This window comes from Mobula hypostoma, chromosome 18, assembly GCF_963921235.1.
Source record: "Mobula hypostoma chromosome 18, sMobHyp1.1, whole genome shotgun sequence".
NCBI classification, from domain to species: Eukaryota; Metazoa; Chordata; class Chondrichthyes; order Myliobatiformes; family Myliobatidae; genus Mobula; species Mobula hypostoma.
In genome coordinates this window covers 40,950,997-40,973,536 of record NC_086114.1, presented here as the reverse complement: position 1 = coordinate 40,973,536, position 22,540 = coordinate 40,950,997, and the positions used below count along the sequence as shown (strand labels likewise).

General features: G+C 41.3%; 1 protein-coding gene across 1 annotated transcript in view; it reads right to left on the bottom strand.

Annotated features, from left to right (window-relative positions):
* LOC134358498 (annexin A7-like) overlaps nt 1–22,540 on the bottom strand; it is an 86,034-nt gene that overhangs the window by 34,872 nt on the left and 28,622 nt on the right. The window contains exons 3-5 of the mRNA XM_063070786.1: nt 15,296–15,776; nt 14,463–14,573; nt 7,916–7,986 (exon numbers count right to left, since the gene is read on the bottom strand). Of these exons, the coding sequence (XP_062926856.1) occupies nt 7,916–7,986; nt 14,463–14,573; nt 15,296–15,776 (663 nt within the window). The remainder of the gene's footprint in view (nt 1–7,915; nt 7,987–14,462; nt 14,574–15,295; nt 15,777–22,540) is intronic.

The window sequence follows — 22,540 nt, the reverse complement described above, 5'->3', positions numbered from 1 at the left end:
TTCCACTGCTGCTTGGGCTTGAGAGTGGGGAAGGAAATCAGAAAGTCTTGAGTCTAATTGAAAACTGCTTGGAAGAACTGCAGAATGAAACTGAACAGTATTTTTCTCCCTTTCAACACAAGTGTATGACTGGGTGAAGGGCCCTTTCTTTGAATCTTCTGCCCAGCCCAAGAACTTGACTTTTGAGAGAAGAGGAAGAACTTTGTGATTGTGCAGTCTGATTATGCACTCAAGATGAGGTTTACTGATCTGTTCTGGGATTCTGTGAAAGAAGAGTATCCTGCCATTCATAGGAAAACAATGAACATCTTGCTACAGTTTTCAACTTCTTACATGTGTGAGCAAGCTTTTTCTTATTTAACAAGCATCAAGAGCAAGGACAGGAGTCATATATTTCAGTTGAAGGTGAAATCAGTGTATGCTTATCTCAAATTCGACCCAGAACTGAGTATTTGTGCGGCAAAAATCAAGCAGAGGTTTCACATGCTATGCCTATATTTGAGCCTGATCATGTCAATTAGTAAGCAAATGTTTTTTTCAATGCCTTGTATAAAATTATATCTTAGGCTTTTTAATTCATATTGCTTTGGCTTATGGTTTTTAGTAAATTTACTATTCAACATTGTCAATAAAACCTCATGTTGTAAATAGCATTAATTAAGATCAATTTACAACCTTTACTTAAATTAAATCTACCAAGCCTAGCTTTAGAAAAATTAAATCCCATTTTGGCTTAAGCCATTTATGTAACAGAAATTTATGGAAAGGAAAGAAAGAGATTAATTTCAAGAAAGGTAAGCTAAACTTAACTACCTGTTTTTTTCTCAAGGAAGTCTGGCTGAAGATTCATTCTCTACTTAAAAGAGCATTGACAATTATTTTTAGATTATTATATCTACAACTTACTGATCATGTGAACATATCATGAGCTGTAAATTTTTTTCTTTTTCAATATTTTTATTAATTTCTTACATAAAAGAATACAGAGTACAATAGGATATATAATATATATCGATTACAATATATTGAAATCACAGATAAAGTGTAACTACTCCATATCCATATAAAATTGAATTTAAACATAATATTGAAAAGAGATAATTTTATTATACAAAAAAATCTAAACCTACTACCAGAAAAAAAAGCTGTTTGGTTAAAAGAAAGGAAAAGGAAGAAATCCTTAACATAGAGTAAAACATATTATTAGTCAATATCTGTGCTTAATAACAAATCAAATATTTTAAAAATATTTCAAAAAAGGTTCCCACAATGTTAAAAAAAAATCTTGTCTAGGTTCAGAAATTGAACAGCGCATCTTCTCTAAGTTTAAGCAAGACATAACATCATGTAACCAATGAGTATGAGTAGGTGGAGTAGCATCCTTCCACTTAAGCTACAATGCCCTCCTGGCTATAAGAGAAATAAAGGCCAAAATATGCAGATCATGTGTCTGAGCTGTAAATTTAATAATTTTTACGCAGGGGTTCCCTGAGACTAGAAAATTATTTCAAGGGTTCCTCCAGGGCCAAAAGGTTGAGAAAGGCTGTCCTAATGTATCTTGGCTCTGTGTCAAATCCATGATTTTCCTAACCCCAACATATCAAACCCACAAAGCAGGGTTTAATATATTAATTGCCATGTTTACATTAATCACTGATACAACACAGACAAAATGCTGGAGGAACTCCGCAGGTCAAGCAGCATCTACGGAGCTGAATAAACAGTCGACGTTTTGGGCAGAGAGCCTTTGTATTTCCAGCATCTGCAGACTTTCTTTTGTTATTAATTACTGATATACTGACTGCAGGTGTAACTAACCTACCATGAAAGAGAGCTAGCTTCCCAGAATTATCAAATTTTTGTGTGAAGCCCTTGATGTAAGCAGGACTTGCCTCAAGGTCTCTCAGTGGCCCATCCCTACCCAGCCACAGTGAGCCTTTGTGAGTTTAAATCCCATTGCCCAATGGCTCTGCATGGTCTACCGAAGATTTCCCAGTCTTTTTGAATGAAAGCTCAACAGTGGTGCAGCGGTCAGTGCTGTACCAGTGACCACGGCTCGAGCCAGGCCAGGTGGACTTCGCAGGTTCTCTGTGTCCACATGAAATCCTCCGGTTTCCCGTTGACTTTAACCATCCCATTGACGGTTAAATTGCCGCTGTAAAATGCCCCTGTTGTAGCCAGGCAACAGGAGAACTGTTGTGGTGATAGGCATGTGAGTGAAAAATAGGCTGCAGGCAGATAATGCAGAAATAGGACTAATGATTGTGCTCTGAGAGCTGGCATTCATGTTTTCAGTCATATGGTCCTACAGAAATATGAGAACTTGTTCAAACTCAGTATGATGCAACCCAATTCCCCTCATCCAATACATAAATGCCTGATGTCACAGGCCTTTCCTTTTAAGGTGCTGGATTATCCTGAGGGATTTAAATCTAACAATCGGATAAAACCATAAGACCATAAGACATAGGATCAGAATTAGGCCATTTGGCCCATCGCGTCTGCTCTGCCATTCAGTCATGGCTGATATTTTTTCATCCCCTTCTCAGCCCCACCCCACCAGCCTTCTCCCCATAATCTTTGATGCCGTGTTCAATCAAGAACCTATCAAGCTCTGTCTTAGACAAAAATAACTAAATAGCCCTGTAGGAGGACAGAATGTTCTAATTTAATAGGAGAAAAGGTCAAGGGAAGACTTGGTGGCAGTGTCCAAAATGATCATGCATTTTGATGAAGCAGACAAGCAGGAACCGTTTCCACTGACAGGATGAATGACTATATGAGGACACAGATTTAAGTTAATTCGCAAAACAGCAGAGGTGGCACAAATCTTACATGCCGCAAGTTGTCATGATCTGCAATGACGATGGAAGCAGATCTATTATAAACTTTCAAAGGGAATTGCTGATATAATCTGAAGAGCAGAAATATATATTAAAAAAGTGGAGAAATCCCAAGGGAGCAGGGATAACCATACCCCTCTGTGAAAGAGCTGTTGTCACGGAGAAAGGTCACTTTCTAAATGGTACCATTGTACAACTGCTGTTCACAAAAACCTTGGGGGGGATATATGCTGGGATCTACCCCTTCATACTACCAAGATCCTGGGCTTGATTCCACGTTACCAAGCACTGATCACCCCTTCTCAGGCCTGAAGCACTTCTTCTTGTGTTGGCAGACTTCATTTCCATAAACTACAGTTTGTGGTGGGGGTGGGGAGGGAAACATGATCTTGGAATGCAGGGGTAAAGATTTGCAAGGATAGAGATTCTGCAGGGAAATCTTCCTCTCCTAAGGGACCAAGGGCTAATGGAATGATTTGAACGCTTGAAGTGTCGCACGAGTTCAGTGATTAACAAGGATACTGGGCTCATGCGTCAATGAAACTGGAATCAGTAGGTGGGTTTACTGTGCCTGCTGCAGACCTGTTTCATTGTGGATGCTTGCTGGGTACAGACAGCAGCTAAGACTGCTTGGCTCTGAACATGCCTGCTTTTCCTCAGGCACAGTTCCTAATAGATGGATCAAAAAATGCCGAGGAATTCCATCCAGTCTGTGTGGGTAACCCTGAATTTCCTATCTCCATGTCACTTTAATTCTCCATCCCACTTTGCTCACTCTGACCTTGGGAATGTCTACTATTCCAGCAAAGGCCAAGCAAGTTCGAGGTTTAGCAATGTGGTACTTTATTGTCAACAGGCCTCATGGCTGAAATCCAACAATTTCAAGTAACCAGCCTTTCCAGTTCTGCTGCAAGATTGTAATCTGCATTTCTTGCTCCAATGATGCTGACCTCGTGAGTATTTCAGCAGTTCCTTTTATTTCAAATCTCCCGCATCTGCATCTTCCAGCCTTTTCTTTCTTCTCTCTTTTTTGCTTTTCACTTCCCTCTTCTTGCATCTCCTCCAGGCAGATCATCCTTCAGTGTTGACAAGCACCGATCACCCTCTCTCAGGGCTGGACCACCTCTCCTTGTGTTAGCGTGTCCAGGTTATTCTGTGTGCTCTCGCCACCCATTCCCCTTCCTCTACAAATTAAACCTTCTTGTTTCGAACATTTTCTAGTTCTGATTGAAATTCACTAACCTGAGATGCCAACTGTTTTTATATCTATTTATTGAGTGAATGGCCCAATTCTGCTCCTTTGTCTTATGGTCTTGTTAACTCAGAGACAGCATGGAATCGGCCCTTTGAGCTGTGCTGCCAAGCAACCCCCGATTTAACCCTAGCCTAATCACAGGACAATTTGCAATGACCAATTAATGTACCAATTGGTATGCCTTTGAACTGTGGGAGGAAACTGGAGTACCTGGAATCTGCTGATGCTGCCTGTGAGCTGCTGAATATTTTCAGTATGCTCGCCTACACTTCAAATCTCCGATATTATACAGTCGTTTACCTCCAACAACACTGGCACACAACGAAAGATTTGACCATTAGTGAATTCCAGGTATGGTTGGAACATAGGGATCATAGACAATGGAAATACAGGTGCACATTCCTTTATCCGAAATTCTGAAATCCAAAAAGCTCCAAAAACTGAAGTTTTTTTTGGCTAACAGCTGACGTCACTCAGGTGTGACGTGGCAGCACTAGCAGAGGCCGCCAGACGTCAGTTGTGGTTCAGCGCTCGTACTGGTTACACGTGCATTTGCTGTTCGCTGATATTTTGTGTTCACTGTTGACCTTGTGTTTAATTTCACTGTGAAAATGTCAAAAAGAGCTGCAGATACCCCATTGGTAACAATGAGAAAAAGAGAAGGAATCTCCTCTATCAATAACGCAGAAAGTGGAGTTATTGCAGAAGCTTGATCGTGGTGTGTCTGTGCGGCGTCTTACTGAAGAAAACAGTGTCGGAACTACCACTGTATATGATTTAAATAAACAGAAACACAAGTTACTGAAGTTTTATAGTGACAGTGACAGTGACGTTCTACATTTATTCCAATAAGTCATTTACCATGTGTTTGATTCGGTTCTTTTGAAGCTGTATGTTTTTATGTTTTATTGTATGTTTTTGTTGGAAAAAAAATTTCTTTGTCATTATTCCCTAAACAATACAGTATAACAATTATTTACATAGCATTTATATTGTATTAGGTATTATAAGTACTCTAGAGATGATTTAAAGTATATGTGAGGATGTGCGTAGGTTTGGTGCGCCGCTGGGTCCTAAAATCCACTGCACTGAGACAGGTTAAATAAGGGACTTGAGCAAACGTGTTTTTTGGTATCGGGGGTGGGGCGGGGTGGGGTCTGAAATCTGAAAAATTCTGAATTCCGAAATGCAACTGGCCCCAAGGATTTCGGATGAGGGATTGTGGACCTGTACTAATAGAATGAATCTGAGCTGTAATGCATCTTGTGATATGATGACATACATTTATATTTAATGTAGCAAACATGTCCCATGGCACAAGTTGACTGGGATATAAAAATGAGTTCAAAGCTGTGAGCGTTGAGAAGCATCGTAAAGAAAGGACTGAAAGTCAGAGAAGAGAAAAAATGAGGAAGGGTGAGGGAAGTGTTGTAGGGGTCTCTAAGCTTTAGGTCTAAGCGGCTGACTGTCCAGCAGTCAACAGTGGCAAAATGAACATCAGTGACAACAGCCCAGACTTGAAGCCTTGATATCCAATGGTTGTAGGAATGGAAAAGATTCCAATATTAACTTCATCTGATACTTACAAAGTTCTTTGAAAATTGTCAAACTGTCTCAAGGTCATTTACAGAAGTTAACAAGGAGTGGAATGCCCAAGATTTGCACCTAGGCAGTTTAAGGAACCAGCACCGATGTAACTGATTACTAATACCAATTAACATGGATATTTGTGAAAAAAAGTCAGTAGGCTGGAGCTCAGATTGAGGGAGTAGAAAGTGTAAAGACAAACTCAGGAGAGGGCAGACCAGAATAGACTAGAGAGAATGTAAATGCAAGGCTAAAGCAGAGACAAACTACAAGGGAGATTACAGAGGTAAGGGAAAAGTGAAAGCAATGGGGAGGGGTGTATTTCAACGATTCCAGCAACAGGGGAAGAGTGAAGCCGTGGGGGGGGGGGGCATTTCAGCAAAAAAGGAGAGAGGGGCATCACTATCAGACCAGCAGCTAAACTGTGTCAGAGAGTTAGAGGGAACAGAGTCTTGGATAAACCCAGGTTCATGGAAGATGGAAGGTGGGACACAGGTCAGGAGAACATTGGAAGTCACAGAGTCATAGGCAGATATAACATGGAATGTACAATCACCATACAGACTGCACAGAGGTCACGACTGAACACAGGTTACTGGAGCTGTGCCACTGTGCCAACTTATGGACAGAAGTGTTGAGGATGACAAAAGCATTGTTTAAGGCATCAGCAGCTTCTGGAAGAGTGAAGCTTCACCTTGGTGTGTGCAAAGCTTCTTTTTACCCTGATCTTTAAGACTGAATGGTCAAACTATGACCTAGAGAAAGCAAGTATACTGATAATTATACAGCTCAATGCTCAGCATAGTGATGTGTTAGACACTGCTAGGGATCACAAACATCATGCCTCCTTGAAGGAAATTATGGCATCGGACCATATGTTATTGAAGAGCAGATTTTATTTGATTTAAATTGTGTAATTTGTCAGCAAACACAAATAGAGTACTCATTCTCCTCACTTCCAGATTTTAACAAGACACACTAGACTGTATAGATATTTCCATCTCATCCCTTACACTCTGTTAAATATCCTCTGAACCATTTCAGTGACCCTGCAGAACCTGCATTCTGTTATCTGAACATGGGTCGGTAGAGATCTGTGTTCTACATGGGATACAGTACTGGTGGACATAGTCCAATCAATATATAACACTGGGAGTAAATTACTGGTGAGGACAAGAATGTCAAGGTATAACACAGTGTACTGTAGAAGTGGGGAGAGATGCTTCACAATATAACAGTGGTACAGCACCAGTGGGAACACGACTGTCATAACATGGTATTAAGTCGCAGTAAAGTTTACATCAGGATTGTCACTGGTACGGTATTGAAGAGAGAGAGGAACGCAGGTTAGATGAACCCAATGGTATGAACAGTGAATTTTCAATTTGAGTTCGTCCATGCCCACTGTATTTCTTTCCCTCCCTTCCTGATCCACCCAGGTCCTCTCAGCACCTCCCCCTCTTTTTTCCAAAACCATCCCCAGCCTCCCCCATTACTCAAGTTTTGTTCTCCTCTCCCCTGATTCTATCTACAAATGTTTGTACATACCACCTACACACTTAACACAATGGGCCTCTTATTCCTTTCCCACTGGTTCCACCTTCCCATCGTCTCTCCCTTATCACCCTCCATATTTATCGAAGTCCAGCACCTGCAGCCTTGTGTATCTCCACATGAGTTACCAATCTCTGTCCTCACCTGGCTTCATCACCCTCCTCGCCTGGTTCCGGCCTCGGTCTCTCCCCCTCATCTCCTTATACTGACCAGCTCCCCCTAAGCTCTCAGTCCTGAGGGTCTCGACCCGAAACATCAGTCACCCCTCTGCCTCCACAGATGCTGCTGAATTCCTCCAACAATTTGTCATTTTCTCTGTTAGTACACTGGGTTTTGATACTAATGTGACAGCAACAAAGTACATTTCTGAGCAGAACTGAGGACATACACCCACCACTTCAGGAATAGATTCTTCCCCTCTGCTATCAGATTTCTGAATGGACAGTGAATCCATGAACTCTACCTGACTACTTTTTCCTCTTTGCACTACTCATTTAGTTCTTTTTATATATACTTATTGTAATTTACAGTCCCAAAACAACAAATTTCACCACATATGCCAGTGATATTAAACCCAATTCTGATTAGAAAGGCAGGTTTAGATTCAGTATCCCCATAATATACAACAGAAGAGTAGCCTGGTGATAGCTGGCAGTGGGTTACACTGGTAACGTACCTGTGAAGGAGCTGGGATGGGGCCAGTTGGAACACCTCCTGCACCAGGCACAGGTCCAGACGGATACCCACCTGAGAGATATTAAACTTTCATAGTAAGTTTGGCTTGGCATGGATACGGAGCAGCGTTACTTGTTCAATAGAGCTGACACTTTATTAAAGATTATTTTTCTCTTCCCTATTGATACTTGGATAATTCAATGGAATCAGGTGACTTACACACCCTCTCAAAGAGGACTATCCTTTACAGGTGAATCAGCTTTCTTAAGTAACCATCCGATTGTACCCTAGCCTAAGCTTCAGAATCAAGCACATTTGAGCAGAATGTACTATTGCTGAATATTGAATATTGTTACTATGCGGAACATTGTATACTGTCACAGCAGTACTGAACAGGTAGGTCTTTGCACAACAATGGACCTTCTGTATGTTGTAAAGAATGTAATGCTGAGAATTGGTCAGACTGCATTTGGAGTATTGTGAGCAGTTTTGGACCCCTTATCTAAGAAAGGATATTCTGGTATTGGAGAGGGTCCAGAGCAGGCTCTCTAGAAAGATTCCCAGAAATCATTAGTTATACAAGCTCCAAGGCCAAACAACAAAAAATGGAGATGGAAACTTTGGAAAAACAAATTAAATCTTTAGAGATAGAACTAAATGTGTTGGCGCGTGGCCAAGTGGTTAAGGCGTCGGTCTAGTGATCTGAAGGTCGCTAGTTCGAGCCTCAGCTGAGGCAGCGTGTTGTGTCCTTGAGCAAAGCAGTTAACCACACATTGCTCCGTGACAACACCGGTGCCAAGCTGTATCGGCCCTAGTGCCCTTCCCTTGGACAACATCGGTGGCGTGGTGAGGGAAGACTTACAGCAGGGGCAACTGCCGGTCTTCCATACAACCTTACAACCTGGAAACCTTCCAAGGCGCAAATCCAACGCAATAAATGAAAGGGATGATCCAACAAAACAAAGAGATCTGCTACTTTTGAGAGCCAAATGTAATAAATTATCTGCTGATAAAGCTGCAAAAAGTTTAATGTGTAAAGCAATCTTATTACGATCAAGGAGAAAAAGCTGGGAAACCCTTGGCATGGAGAATTTAAAAAATACAGTCTGATAGAGCAATTAACAGAATAATAACCTTTTCAGGAAGCCTAACAGTAGACCCATTGGAAATTAATAACAGTTTTAGAGAATTTTACGAACATTTATATAGATCAGAATGCCCCCAAGCCTCAGAAGAATGGGACAAATTTCTTGATCAGTTTCAATTCTAGACACTGACAGAAGATGCAATAAAGGAGTTAGATAGAGGTTTAACAATTGAAGAGGTATCACAGGCTATCCAAAATATTAACAGTGGTAAAGTGCCAGGGCCTGACGGCCTACCAATTGAATTCTACAAAACATTTCAAGAAAAATTACTAGTCCCACTCTTAAATATGTATGACAAATCTTATCGGAATGGGACTCTCCCACCCTCTTTAAGGTTGGCAATGTTAACGCTGATCTTGAAACCAGGCAAACGGCCTACAGAATGTTCCTCATTTAGACCAATAAGTCTAATTGGATTGGACACAAAAATACTTTGTAAAGCCTTAGCAAGAAGATTAGATCTTTATATCCCACATTTAGTTCATAATGATCAGAATGGTTTTGTGCAAAAACACCAAGGATTCCATAATATTAAAAGAGTTCTTAACATAATTCATGAAAAATTTGACGCTAATGATACAGCAATATTATCCCTGGATGCTCGATAGGCCTTCGGTAGAATAGAATGGCCATATTTATTTAATGTATTGCCTAGATTTGGATTTGGAAAGAACTTCCTTAAATGGATTCAGATTTTATATACAAATCCAATAGCCAGTGTCTTAACAAATAGTATAGTTTCTAAACCAGTCATCTTGGAGAGATGTACTCGCCAGGGATGCCCTTTGTCACCGATGTTGTTTATACTGGCCACAGAGCTCCTGGCTATGGCAATAAGAATGCAGACAGGTCTGTCGGGCATCCAGCGAGGAGAACAGGAACATAGAATATCCTTATATGCTGACAACGTGATTCTTTTTTAAACAAATTTATCTGCCAGTATTCCAAACTTAATGCAACAGATAAATTGTTTGGGCAGTTCTCTGGTTATAACATTAACAACTCAATATCATCAGTACTATTTTTGAACAAAGAAGAAGACTGAAACCAGTCATAAAGTCCCCATTTATAAATGCAAAGGAAGGATTTACCTACTTTGGTGTCAAAATTGCCCCTGAAATTAAAACGATCGTCCCAACAAACTATGATCCACTAGTGGGCGAAGTGAAGGAGACGTTGGATCGATGGATAACAATGCCCATATCAATGATTGGCCATATAAACATGATCAAAATGAATAATTACCAAAATTTCTATACCTTTTTCAATCACTTCCTCTCCCACTACCAAAATCATTTTTTGATAAACTTAATAGTATTTTTAGTTAATTCATTTGGAATAATAAAAAACCTAGATTGAGACTTGGGCTGCTATATCTGCCTTATGAAGAGGGAGGGCTACGGCTCCCGAATCTGAAATGGTATTATTGGTCTGCTCAGTTACATTCTGCAATGTTTTATTTCTCAATAGAGGCCCTTCCAGCCTGGGTGAATATTGAACAGGCATCAGTATCAAACCTCCCATTAAAGCTCTGCAGTATCTATACTCTGCAGACCCAAGAAATCCGAAAAGAACAACCGAGAACCCTTTCCTCAAAAATACTATCGACATCTGGTATAAAGCACATCAGCATATTAAAGATACTCCTCCCATTTCTCGCTTCTCCCCAATATGGGGCAATACATACCTCAGGGCAGGAAGAGCAGATGGTGGTTTCAGAATCTGAGAGCAGACAAAGGTGTGCAGAAAATACAGGACCTTTATATGAATGGTAATCTCATTATATTTGACCAATTGTGTCAGACATACCATATTCCTAAAAAACACTTTTTAAAATATCTGCAACTGAAACATTTCATACTATCAAAATATAAGCATTTAATATCTGAACCACCACTATCACATCTTGAAAATCTCACACTTCTAAACCTAAAGGGGAGGAGTCAGATTTCTTTATTCTATACAGCTTTGATGTCATATGATAAGGAGTCCACCATTGACAGGCTGGAGGCATGGAGACCGGACGTTCAAGAGGACAATAAGAAACTGAGTGGGAAATGGCATGCTTAAGAGCCCAAAAACAATCAATTAACATGAGAATGAAGCTATTACAATACAAATGGTTAATGAGAACTTATATTACCCCAGTCAAACTGAACCGTTGGTCCCCTGACATCCCTGACACTTGTGTTAAACGTTCAGAAGAAAAGGGTACTCTGTTTCACTGTGTATGGGAATGTCCAAAATTAAAAAAATACTGGAAAACAGTTCTTCAGACTATATCTGAGATTGTTGGAGTAAAGGTGCTTCACCAAGCAAAAATGTGTGTACTAGGTATATATCCAAAGAACTTTACTGTTAGTTCAAAACAGTCAATTTTAATTGACTTTGGACTCCTGCAGGCCAGGAGGATGATAGCTTTATCTTGGAGAAAACTGGATATACCTTCGATACATGTATGGGTGAAGGAGATGGCATCTTGTATTATATTGGAGAGACTGACTTACATAACCAGAGGAAGGGCAGGAGAATTTGAAAATGTGTGGAAACCTTTACTGGAGTTTCTTGGATGTCAAGGTGCACAGTCATTTTGAAATAGCTGTGTGTTGTTGAGTGCTTCTACTTTTTTTTCTCTGATGTGTTTTTATTTTATTTCTTTATTAAATATGTGAAGTACTTGAAATGTTATATTTCTTTTCCTTTGATGATTGTGAAAACCATGAGGACATGTTTCACTATTTAGCTTAATTATTATTATTGTTTATTTGTATATGTGAAATATATGTAAAATTCAATAAAAATATTGTTTAATAAAAGAATAATCCCAGGAATGAAAGGGTTAACGTATGAGGAGCATTTGATGGCTCTGAGCCTGTACTTGCTGAAGTTTAGAAGAAATGAGGGGGATCTCACTAAAACCTGTTGAATATTTAAAGGTCTAGATAGAGTGGACGTAGGGAAGATGTTTCCTATATTAGGGAAGTCTAGGATCAGAGGTCACAGCCTCAGAATAGAAGGATGTCCCTTTAGAACAGAGATAAGGAAGAATTTCTTTAGCCAGAGGGTGGTAGATCCGTGGAGTTCATTACCAGAGGAAGATCATGAGAATGATTCTGGGAATGAAATGGTTAACATGAGAGCAAAGATGCTTAAAGCATCCTTAGCTGTGGGTGAGGTGCCGGAAGATTGGATATTAGCTGATGTTCCTGTTTAAAAGAGGCTTAAGCCAGAAAATTTTAGGCCAGTGAGCCTAACATCAGCAGTGGAAAAGCTATTAGAAGGTATTCTAAAGGACCGGAGGGATCGGTGCTGGGTTCATTGTGGTTTATCATCTATATCAACAATCTGGATGATAATGTGGTAAAGTGGATCTGCAAATCTGCAGATGACACCAGTATTTGGGGTGTAGTGCACAGTGAGGAAGACTATCAAAGCTTGGAGTGGGATCTGGACCAGATGGAAAAAAGAGCCAAGAAATGGCAGATGGAATTTAATGCAGACAAGTATGAGGTGTTGCACTTTCGGAGAATCAACCAGACTGTGAGCGTTAGGGCACTGAGGAGCATGACAGAACAGTGCGACCTGGGAATACAGATCCATTATTCCTTGAAAGTGGCTGTTGAAGGTAGACAGGGCCAAAAAGAAAGTTTTTGGCACATTGGCCTTCATAAATCAAAGTATTGAATACAGGAGTTGGGATGTCATGTTGAAATTGTATAAGACATTGGTGAGGCCTAATTTGGAGTTTTGTGTGCAGTTTTGGTCACCTATCTGCAGGAAAATATAAATAAGACTGAAAAAGTACAGAGAAAATTTACAAGGATGTTTCAGGGACTTGAGGACCTGAGTTATAGGGCAAGATTGGACAGGTTAATACTTTATTCCCTAGAACTGAGGGGAGATTTGATAGAGGTATACAAATTTATGAGGGGAATAGATAGGGTAATGCAGGAAGACCTTTTCCACTGAGGTTGGGTGAGACTACAACTACAGGTCATGAGCTAAGGGTGAAAGGTGAAATATGTAAGGGGAACTTCTTCACTTAGAGGATGGTAAGAGTGTGGAGATCAGCACAAGTGGTGGTACCAGAATCATTTTCAACATTTAAGAGAAACCTGGATAGGAACATGGTTGGGAGGGGTATGGAGAACTATGGTCCGGGTGCAGGTCGATGGGACTAGGCAGATTAATGGTTCGGCATGGCCTAGATGGCCCAAAAAGCCTGCCCCTGTGCTGTAGTGTTTTCTGATTCTATCTCATTGAAACCTATGAAATACTGAAAGGCGTGACAGGGTGGATATGGAGAGGATGTTTCCTATAGTGGGTGAGTCTCGGACCAGAAGCCACAGCCTCAGAATATAGAGACGTCCATTTAGAACAGAGATGAAAAGGAATTTCTTTAGCCAGAGGGTGGTGAATCTGTGGAATTCATTGCCACAGATGGCTGTGGAGGACAAATTATTGAGTATATTTAAAGCAAAGGATGACAAGATCTTGGTTAGTTAGGGTATCAAAGATTATGTGGCGAAGGGAGGAGAATGGGGCTGAGAGGGATAATACATCAGCCACGATGGAATGGTGGAACAGACTCGATGGGCTTATGTCTTATGGAATATGAGGAAAAATGAAGTTAAACTGGATGAGGTATTAAAGTGTGGGGAATGAACAACAGTAGATGAGGTTAATGTGTTAATAAAGCAGGAGACAGATATGTTATAGTGGGAGGGAGCAGGAATTCACCTGGGTGGTATATTACAAGGTACTGGGAATGATTAGATCACTGCTTTTAGCAGGTCATTTCACAAACTGCTCCCCAGTTTCCTTCATAAATAAAACTAATGACTATTTGCAAGTGACTATTAATTATTCAGGAAAATACATGTCAGAAAACATAGAATAGGCTCTTCATCTCAGCACATTGTACCAAACTAATTCTACTAATGAGGACTAATTAAACTAACCTCGGCACAGGGCATATTCATCCATTCTCTGCACATTTATATGCCTCTATTGTATTGCCTCTATTATATTGCCTCCATCACCATCCCTGGCAGTGAATTCCAGGCACCCACCACTCTCTATGTACAAAAAAGTTGCCCCACGCATTTCTTATAAAAACTTCCTCCTCTCATCATCGATAAATGCCCTTTACCATCGGACATTTTAATCCTGGCAGAACAATACTGGCTGTCTATCCTCTTGATATTTTATTAGGTGTCTCCTTAGCCTCCACAGCTCCAGAAATCTGATATTCAAGAATCATTAAAAAATGACGATTAAGAATGCAGTTTAAAATGCTGGAATGAACACCTGTTTTTAAAAACGTTAGTTTGTATAAAAGCTTTGAGAACGGTAGGTTGCTGCAGTGTTTCGACACTGCCAGTGCTTCCCTTTCATTACCTGCAGGTGGGGCCCCGCCTCCCGAGTAGTTTTGGCCAGCAGGCTGAGGACATCCGCCATAGCCAGGAGCTCCGTAGCCAGGAGCAGCTCCAGGGGCAGTGCCGCCCGGACCTACAACAGAGAAATTCCTCACCGTCAATCCAGGAGAGGGTGCCTCACCATGAGAGTTGTACAGCCCGTAAAAGGCACTCTTACTGCCTCAGCCACAATGCCCATTTATAAACAACACAAAGCTACTACTTCCATTCTCTCCAACTTTCCTTGTACCCATCTCCATGTCTCATTGGGTCTCTGAGTTGCAGGCTGCTCCCTGTAACCTCACACAGGAGGCCGAACTCCATTGCAGCACAGATTTTGAATTTTAAATTGATTTGTCACTTAGTTTAGCACAAAAGTACTAACATGGATTTTTATGGTTTCACTAACAGCTTGAACTACAAAGTCCTTTTCTTTTGCGTCACATTGTTACAGTATATAGACAAGGAAACATATTCTCCCTCTACACAGGCACAGGCCGATACTCATCTACTTTCACAACACAAAAATACAGGTGACTTTGCAGCTCTTCATGTGTGCAAACACTCACTCATCCACATTTCCATTCTCTCACCACAGCCAAACTCGTGCATACATGTCTAATCTGGTGCTGTGTGCTTATATTGCTGCTGCAAGCAAGTTTCGGACTGCATTGTTATTCACCTGAACTTGGACCTGGGACAAAAAATTTGACTTTGGCTTTGACACGCATGCATGCAAAATTTCCAGAGGCTTGAACCAAAACTAATTTCCTCAACTCACTGGAGCTTATAACCTTAACATTATATTGTGCTTACCTGCTGGATAGGAGGGGAATCCCGATCCACCAGCTCCCCATGCGGGTTGGTTACCTGGAGGTGCAGGGTAGCCCCCCGAAGCTGCTGCTGGGTATGTGCCCCCAGCACCCTGAGAAGGCCAACCTGGTGCCTGGGGGTATCCTCCACCTGGTGCCTGGGGGTATCCTCCACCTGGTGGCGCTGGGTAGCTCCCACCTGGTGCTGCTGGGTAGCCTCCTCCTGGAGCCGCTGGGTAGCCTCCTCCTGGTCCGGCTGGGTAGCCCCCACCTGGTGGCGCTGGGTAGCTCCCTCCTGGTCCAGCTGGGTAGCCCCCAGCCCCAGCTGCTGGGTAGGCGCCACCACCAGCCCCTGGCGGGTAGGCGCCACCACCAGCTCCTGGCGGGTAGGCGCCACCAGGCCCTGGCGGGTAGGCGCCACCACCAGCTGCTGGGTAGGGGTACTGCCCACCGCCTTGGGGATATGCAGACTGCCCGTCTGATGGCTGAAATAAACAGAGAAATCACATTCAGTACCGCAGCAAAAACCCACTTCAACTAATTGACGCTCACGTCATTGGAACAAATTTTTAAGGCGATGGCACTGAGCACAAACACACAGGGAGCACATGTACAGCACATAACGTACATAAAGAAACTATAAAAACTGCCTTTGTGGACAATGGCACTGTCACGATTTCGTAATATACCAGCAGCAACAGATGACAAATTGAGTCGGGTTTTAATATTAAAACCACTATATTTATTTACATTTACTCAAAAATAAAGAAAATTAAATAAACTTACACTCATAAACAGAAGTTAACAATGTTATGTATCTATAGCTCACTTACACTCGAACTTAAAACCCATTCTTTACAAATCTTACTCAAGTACAGTCTTAGTGTGGCAGTCCAGAGAACCCCAGTAATTCACGAAACAGGTGAGAGGAGAGACTTGTGGATTCACAATTCAGCGACAAGGCGATCACGGTGAATTCCAAAGATTCCACGGCTAGCGAACGAAGAAACGGTTATCGAAGATCCCAGCTGAGGAATACTGTTCCGAAGTCCATGAAGAGCGATTTCGCAAAGTGACTGTCACAAAATCCACACCCATGGATTATACGAAGGACAGACATGTCTCCACAATGTACAGTGTGCCACTGATTAACTCAATCCTTTGGGTTTGGCTAAGCAGTAGACTTTACCCTTCTCGATCGTGAGCTGTTCCCGGATAGCTCAAAGCCTGCGATCTTCACTCTCTCTCTCTTTCCTTCGACTCCTTCTCAGCATGATGCCCACATTACTTTTATACCATCGGCATACGTCATAAGGTAACGCTCACAGTAAACAAAACTATGGACTCCCAGGAAAACGAAACTGTGGACACGTAACACCTCCCCCCAAAGAGGAGAAAATTTTGATCTGTAAGAGCAAAATTTTTACTACAATCCACAATATGTGGAAAAATACATATACGGTTATCATACAACACACTACAAACTAATACAACATATTGCAGAAGCATATACAAATATTAAATTCCACTCCATTATTAAAATTACATTGCAAGTTTAACTTCTGCGTCACAGCTTTTGCCTTTCCAGATGTTAATCAATTACATTATCCTTGCCTCTAAGAAGTGTTATCATAATCATACTACACAGTCAATCTCCACTGCTGAATTGGAGTTTCATTAACCATTTTCTAACATATACATAGGGTCTTGTTCAGCAATTCTACAGTTTTCAATATTCATGCGATATGGATGCTGTTTGATAGGTGTAGCATGACCGACATCCACATCATGTAAAGTTACTGTGGTTTGTTTGGGAACATCAGGAAATAAATTTTTAGCGTTTAAAATTAACTGTTTCATCTGTTCTCTCTGCTGTGGCTATAAATGAGCTAATTTCTTGTCAATGTTTTGTAAGATAATCTAATTTGTTAGTTGAACTGAGATAAAGTTTGGTTTGAAATTAGCCTCAGATGCATCATTTGATGAGTTCCCAGGGATATCAGACCCATTTGTTTTGACAACAACACTCACAGTTGGTGCCTGCTCTTCAAAATATGGTTTCAACATGTTTATATGTACCAATTTCGACAATCTGGTGTTTTGCCTACAAAATTCACATCATCTATTTTAGTCACTATTTCGTAAGGTCCATGGTATCTGGCTTGCAACGGATTGGTCAATACTGGAAACAAAACAAGGACTTTATCACCCACCTGGAATGATCTCATTCGAGCTTGTTTATCATACCAAGTTTTCATTCTTTCCTGGGCTGATTTTAAATTTTCCTTTGCTAGGTTGCAAGCCCTTTGCAATTTGTCTTTGAACTTCAGAATATAATCTAGCAAATTAACATGCAGATCATTGTTAACTCACTGTTCCTTTAACAATGCCAAAGGTCCTCGGACCTGGTGACCAAACACAAGTTAAAAGCCTAGGGACTCTTGTACTGACTCCCTTACTGCAAATAAAAGCAAATAAGTCCTCTCATCCCAATCCTTCTCATTTTCAATACAGAATGTCCTAATCATGGTTTTGAGGGTAGAATGAAATCTCTCTAAGGCCCGTTGGGATTGTGGATGATATGCAGATGATATAATCTGTTTGGCTCCCAATTTGTAAACTACCTGCTGGAATAATCCTGGCATAAAATTACTGCCTTGATCAGACTGAATTTCTTTATAAAAAAAAGTAAAGAAACTTTACGAGAGGCTTTGATATAGTTTTGGCTTTTATATTTCTGAGAGGTATTGCCTCTGGAAATCTAGATGCTGTACAAATGATAGCAAATACTGATGACCAGCTTTAGTCTTTGGCAAAGGGCCAACACAATCCACAATAACTTGAGAAAAGGGTTCACCAAATGCAGGAATAGGCTGCAGTGGGGCCACTGTGGTGACCTGATTAGGTTTACCCACAACCTGAAAAGTGTGACAAGTCCTGCAAAATGCTGCAACATCTTCCCTTAAACTAGGCCAGAAGAATTGTTTTAAAACTTTGTTCACAGTTTTCTTCACACCTAGATGGCCACCCAAGGGTTTACTATGGGCCAAAGTTAAAATCTCATTCCTATAGGCTTTAGGAACTACAACCTGGTGAACAATTGCCCATTCCTCACTTACAGGAACATGTGGTCTCCACTTCCTCAGTAACACTCCAAATTTGAAATAAAACCCTACTGGCACTTTATCAATCTCCTCACCAGAGAGAGCTTTTTCTCTTAAAGTTTCAACCTCTGCTCTGTTCTGATATAAACTCCTTCCTAGGCAGAGATAAATCTTTATTATCAGATTTAATACCTGGATCCTGGTGAAACAATGAAGGCAGAAAAGTCCCTGACAAGTCATCAAAATTTGATTTCCTATTTGGGCTATCATGAGTAGCCGAATCATGCTGCACAGGACCATCTGCATTGGCAAGTTTCTTGGCCCTAGCTCGAGTAACTGCACATGAGGGATAAATGTTAGGGTCTATCTTTTAATCATTGTTGATTGGCTTAGTTGTCATCTGCACTGCAGGAACAACTTTACCACCTGCTAGGTCATTCCCTAACAACAAAGAAACACCTTCCACCGGTAAACTGGGTCGTAGTCCTATTTTTACAAGTCCTGAAACTAACTCTGACTTCAAAATAACCTTGTGCAGAGGTACAGGAACAACGTCACACCCAATACCTCGAATAAGATTTACCTCACCAATGGCAGTCTCATCACCAAACTTTAGAACACTGTCTAACATAAGTGACTGAGAAGCTCCAGTATCTCCAAGAATTTTCACCAGTACCAAAGTTGACCCTTCCTTTACTGAAACAAACCCATCTGACGTAAATGAAGGTAGACATCTTAGCCTTTGACAGAGCTTCTTCAGAATATTCAGAACCCCATGGATTCACAGATGTTTCAACATTTTGAACACAGGCATCTGGAGCTGCCTCCTTTCTCTTTTTTTTCAGAAGTCATAACATGACCAGGTTTCCTACACGAGTGACAAGTAGGACCAGAGGGCTTCCGCTTTAATTGTTTCCCTTCACCCTTACCTTTGTAACTAGACCCAGATTTGATTTCTCATTTACCCTGACTATTCAAGCTACTCTTTTGGAAGGTCTTACTCGGGATAAACTTAAACTTGTGGGTTAAGGCAAACTCATCTGCTAATTTAGCAGACTCCTGAAAAGTGGCGGTATCCTTTTCATCTAAATATGCTTTTATATCATTAGGGACGCACCTCTTAAATTCTTCAATTAAAACCAACTCTTTCAAGTTGTCAAAATCAGCATCCACATTTTTAGATGTGCACCAGCAGTCAAAACACACAAACTTCTCGTAAGCAAATTCCACATAAGTCTGGTTCACAGGTTTCCTCAAATTTCTAAACCTTTGCCTATAGGCTTCTGGAACACTCTGTAACAAGAGAGGCCAGCTTCCTTCCAGCCAATTTAGGCTCTGAGCCACTTTCTCAAAATGCTGAAAGTATTTATCAACCTCAGTTTCATCAAATGGAAGGACCAATTTAACTTCCTGACTGGCAACAAACTTATCCCCAGAGTCAAACACTAGGCCCCTTTGCTACAACTTCTCTATCTTCTCTAACTCAAACCCCCTTTGTCTTTCTGCTCCTCCCTCTGTTTTTCTGCTTCTTCAGCTGCAAACCGCCTCTGTTTTTCTGCTTCTTCAGCTTCAAGCTGTTTTTGTCGTAACTCAATCTCGAGCTGTTTTCCTCTTAACTCAGCCTCGGGCTGTTGCTGTCTTCGCCTATTCTCAGCCTCCATCATTAGTTTTTCCAAATTGTACTGGAGCTCAAGATCACTGGGTTTACTTTCAGGAAACCTTTCTAACACCCCCTCTTCAAACTTCCCCAAGGAAATATAGTGCTCAGCTATTATCCTCTGAATCTGTACCTTTTTCATATCCCGTTTTACCGCAGTAAGTCCCAGCCCCTTAGCAATGGCCAACGTCGTCCTTTCTAGCATCCCCTAATGCCTTACGGTCTGGCAATGCCAGAAATGCCCAATATCCATTGCTGCTGGTTTCCCACACAAGTCAATCAAAAGCATAGTAGCCAATGAGATCACTAGTCAATCAATCAATAAGCTCCAAATTTGTTCATATCCTGGATGAGCCCCCAATTTTGTCCTGATTTCGTAATGTACCAGCAGTAAGAGATGACAAATTGAGTCAGGTTTTAATATTTAAACCACTATATTTATTTACATTTACTCAAAAATATAGAAAATTAAATAAATTACTTTCATAAACAGAAGTTAACAGTGTTATGCGTCTCTAGCTCACTTACAGTCAAACTTAGAACCCGTTCTTAACAAATCTTACTCAAGCACAGTCTTAAAGTGGCAGTTCAGAGAGTCCCAGAAATTCACGAAATAGGTTAGAGAACAGACTTGTGGGTTCACAGTGCAGCGACCAGGCGATCATGGCGAATTCCAAAGATTCCACGGCTAGCCAACAAAGAAACGGTTACCGAAGTTCCCAGCTGAGGAATACTGTTCCGAAGTCCACAAAGAGCGATTTCACAAAGTGACTGTCACAAAATCCACACCCATGGATCATACCAAGAATAGACACATCTTCACAATGCACATTGTGCCACTGATTAACCCAATCCTCTGGGAATGGGTAAGCAGTAGACTTTACCCTTCTCGATTGTGAGCTGTTCCCAGATAGCTTGAAGCCTGCGATCTTCACTGTCTCTCTCTTTCCTTCGACTCCTTCTCAGCACAATGCCCACATTACTTTTATACTGTCGGCATACGTCATAAGCTAACGCTCACAGAAACGAAACTGTGGACTCTCAGTAAAACGAACCTGGGGACACGTGACGCCCACAGTAAACAAAACTATGGACTCCCAGGAAAACAAAACTGTGGACACGTAACAGGCACCAACTGCATCAGGGGCACTGAATCCAACATGGGACCCTCTCAGGCAAGTATTCCAAAAGGAATTCCATTTATTCTTGTTCACAGAACAATTAGGGATGAATGGCCATTCAATCTCTTTGATTTATCCAAACAGGATGACCAGTGGTTTTTAAATGTCCGTGCTACCCTGTCTAGGGTTGTGTTCTAGATATTGATCAGCAGCTCCTGTATGTGCTCTCTTGCAGTTTAATGGATACATTCCAAAACACTATCTCTAATTGCTTTTGACGGGCAGCGCGGCAGTGTAGCGGTTAGCACAATGTTATTACAGCACCACTGAGCCGGGTTTAATTCTGCCGCTATCTGTAAGGAGTGTACATGTTTGCCCCGTGATCATGTGGGTTCAGAATCAGGTTCATTCTCACCGGTATGTGACGCGAGATTTGTTAACAGCAGCAGCAGTTCAATACAATACATAATATAGAAGAGGAAAAAATAATAAAATAATAATAAGTAAATCAATTACAGTATACGTATATTGAATAGATTAAAAAACATGCAAAAAACAGATATACTGTATATTAAAAAAAGTGAGGTAGTGTCCAAGGGTTCAATGTCCATTTAGGAATTAGAATGCAGAAGGGAAGAAGCTGTTCCTGAATCACTGTGTGTGTGCCTTCAGGCTTCTGTATCTCCTACCTGATGGTAACAGTGAGAAAAGGGCATGCTCTGGGTGCTGGAGGTCCTTAATAATGGACACTGCCTTTCCGAGATACCGCTCCCTAAAGATGTCCTGGGTACTTTGTAGGGCACCCAAGATGGAGCTGACTAGATTTACAACCTTCTGCAGCTTCTGTTGGTCCTGTGCAATAGCTCCCCCCCCCCGCCCCCATACCAGACAGTGATGCAGCCTGTCAGAATGCTCTCCACGGTATATCTATAGAAGTTTTTGAGTGCATTTGTTGACATGCCAAATATCTCCAAACTCCTAATGAGGTATAGCCGCTGTCTTGCCTTCTTTATAACTCACGCATTTCAAAGGCATACTGGTTAGTAGGTTAAATGGTCACATGGTGTAATTGGATGGTGCAGGCTCACTGGGGCAAAACCCTCCCAATGGTTGAAGATCTGCAGTATATGTGGGATAAGCCAGAGATTTCTGTGGTTTGGTGTATGGATGGAGGAAATGACCAGTGTGGTTTGGGTGTGTGGACTGATTCAGAGAGCGACATGATCAGGACTGCGATGGAGCCAGAGACCAGGAGCGCAGTTCAGCAAATAGTCAGAATCAGGAACCAGAAACACGATTCAGTGTATAGCCGGAACCAGGGACCAGAAACACGATTCAGTGTTCAGCTGGAATCAGGGAACAGGAAC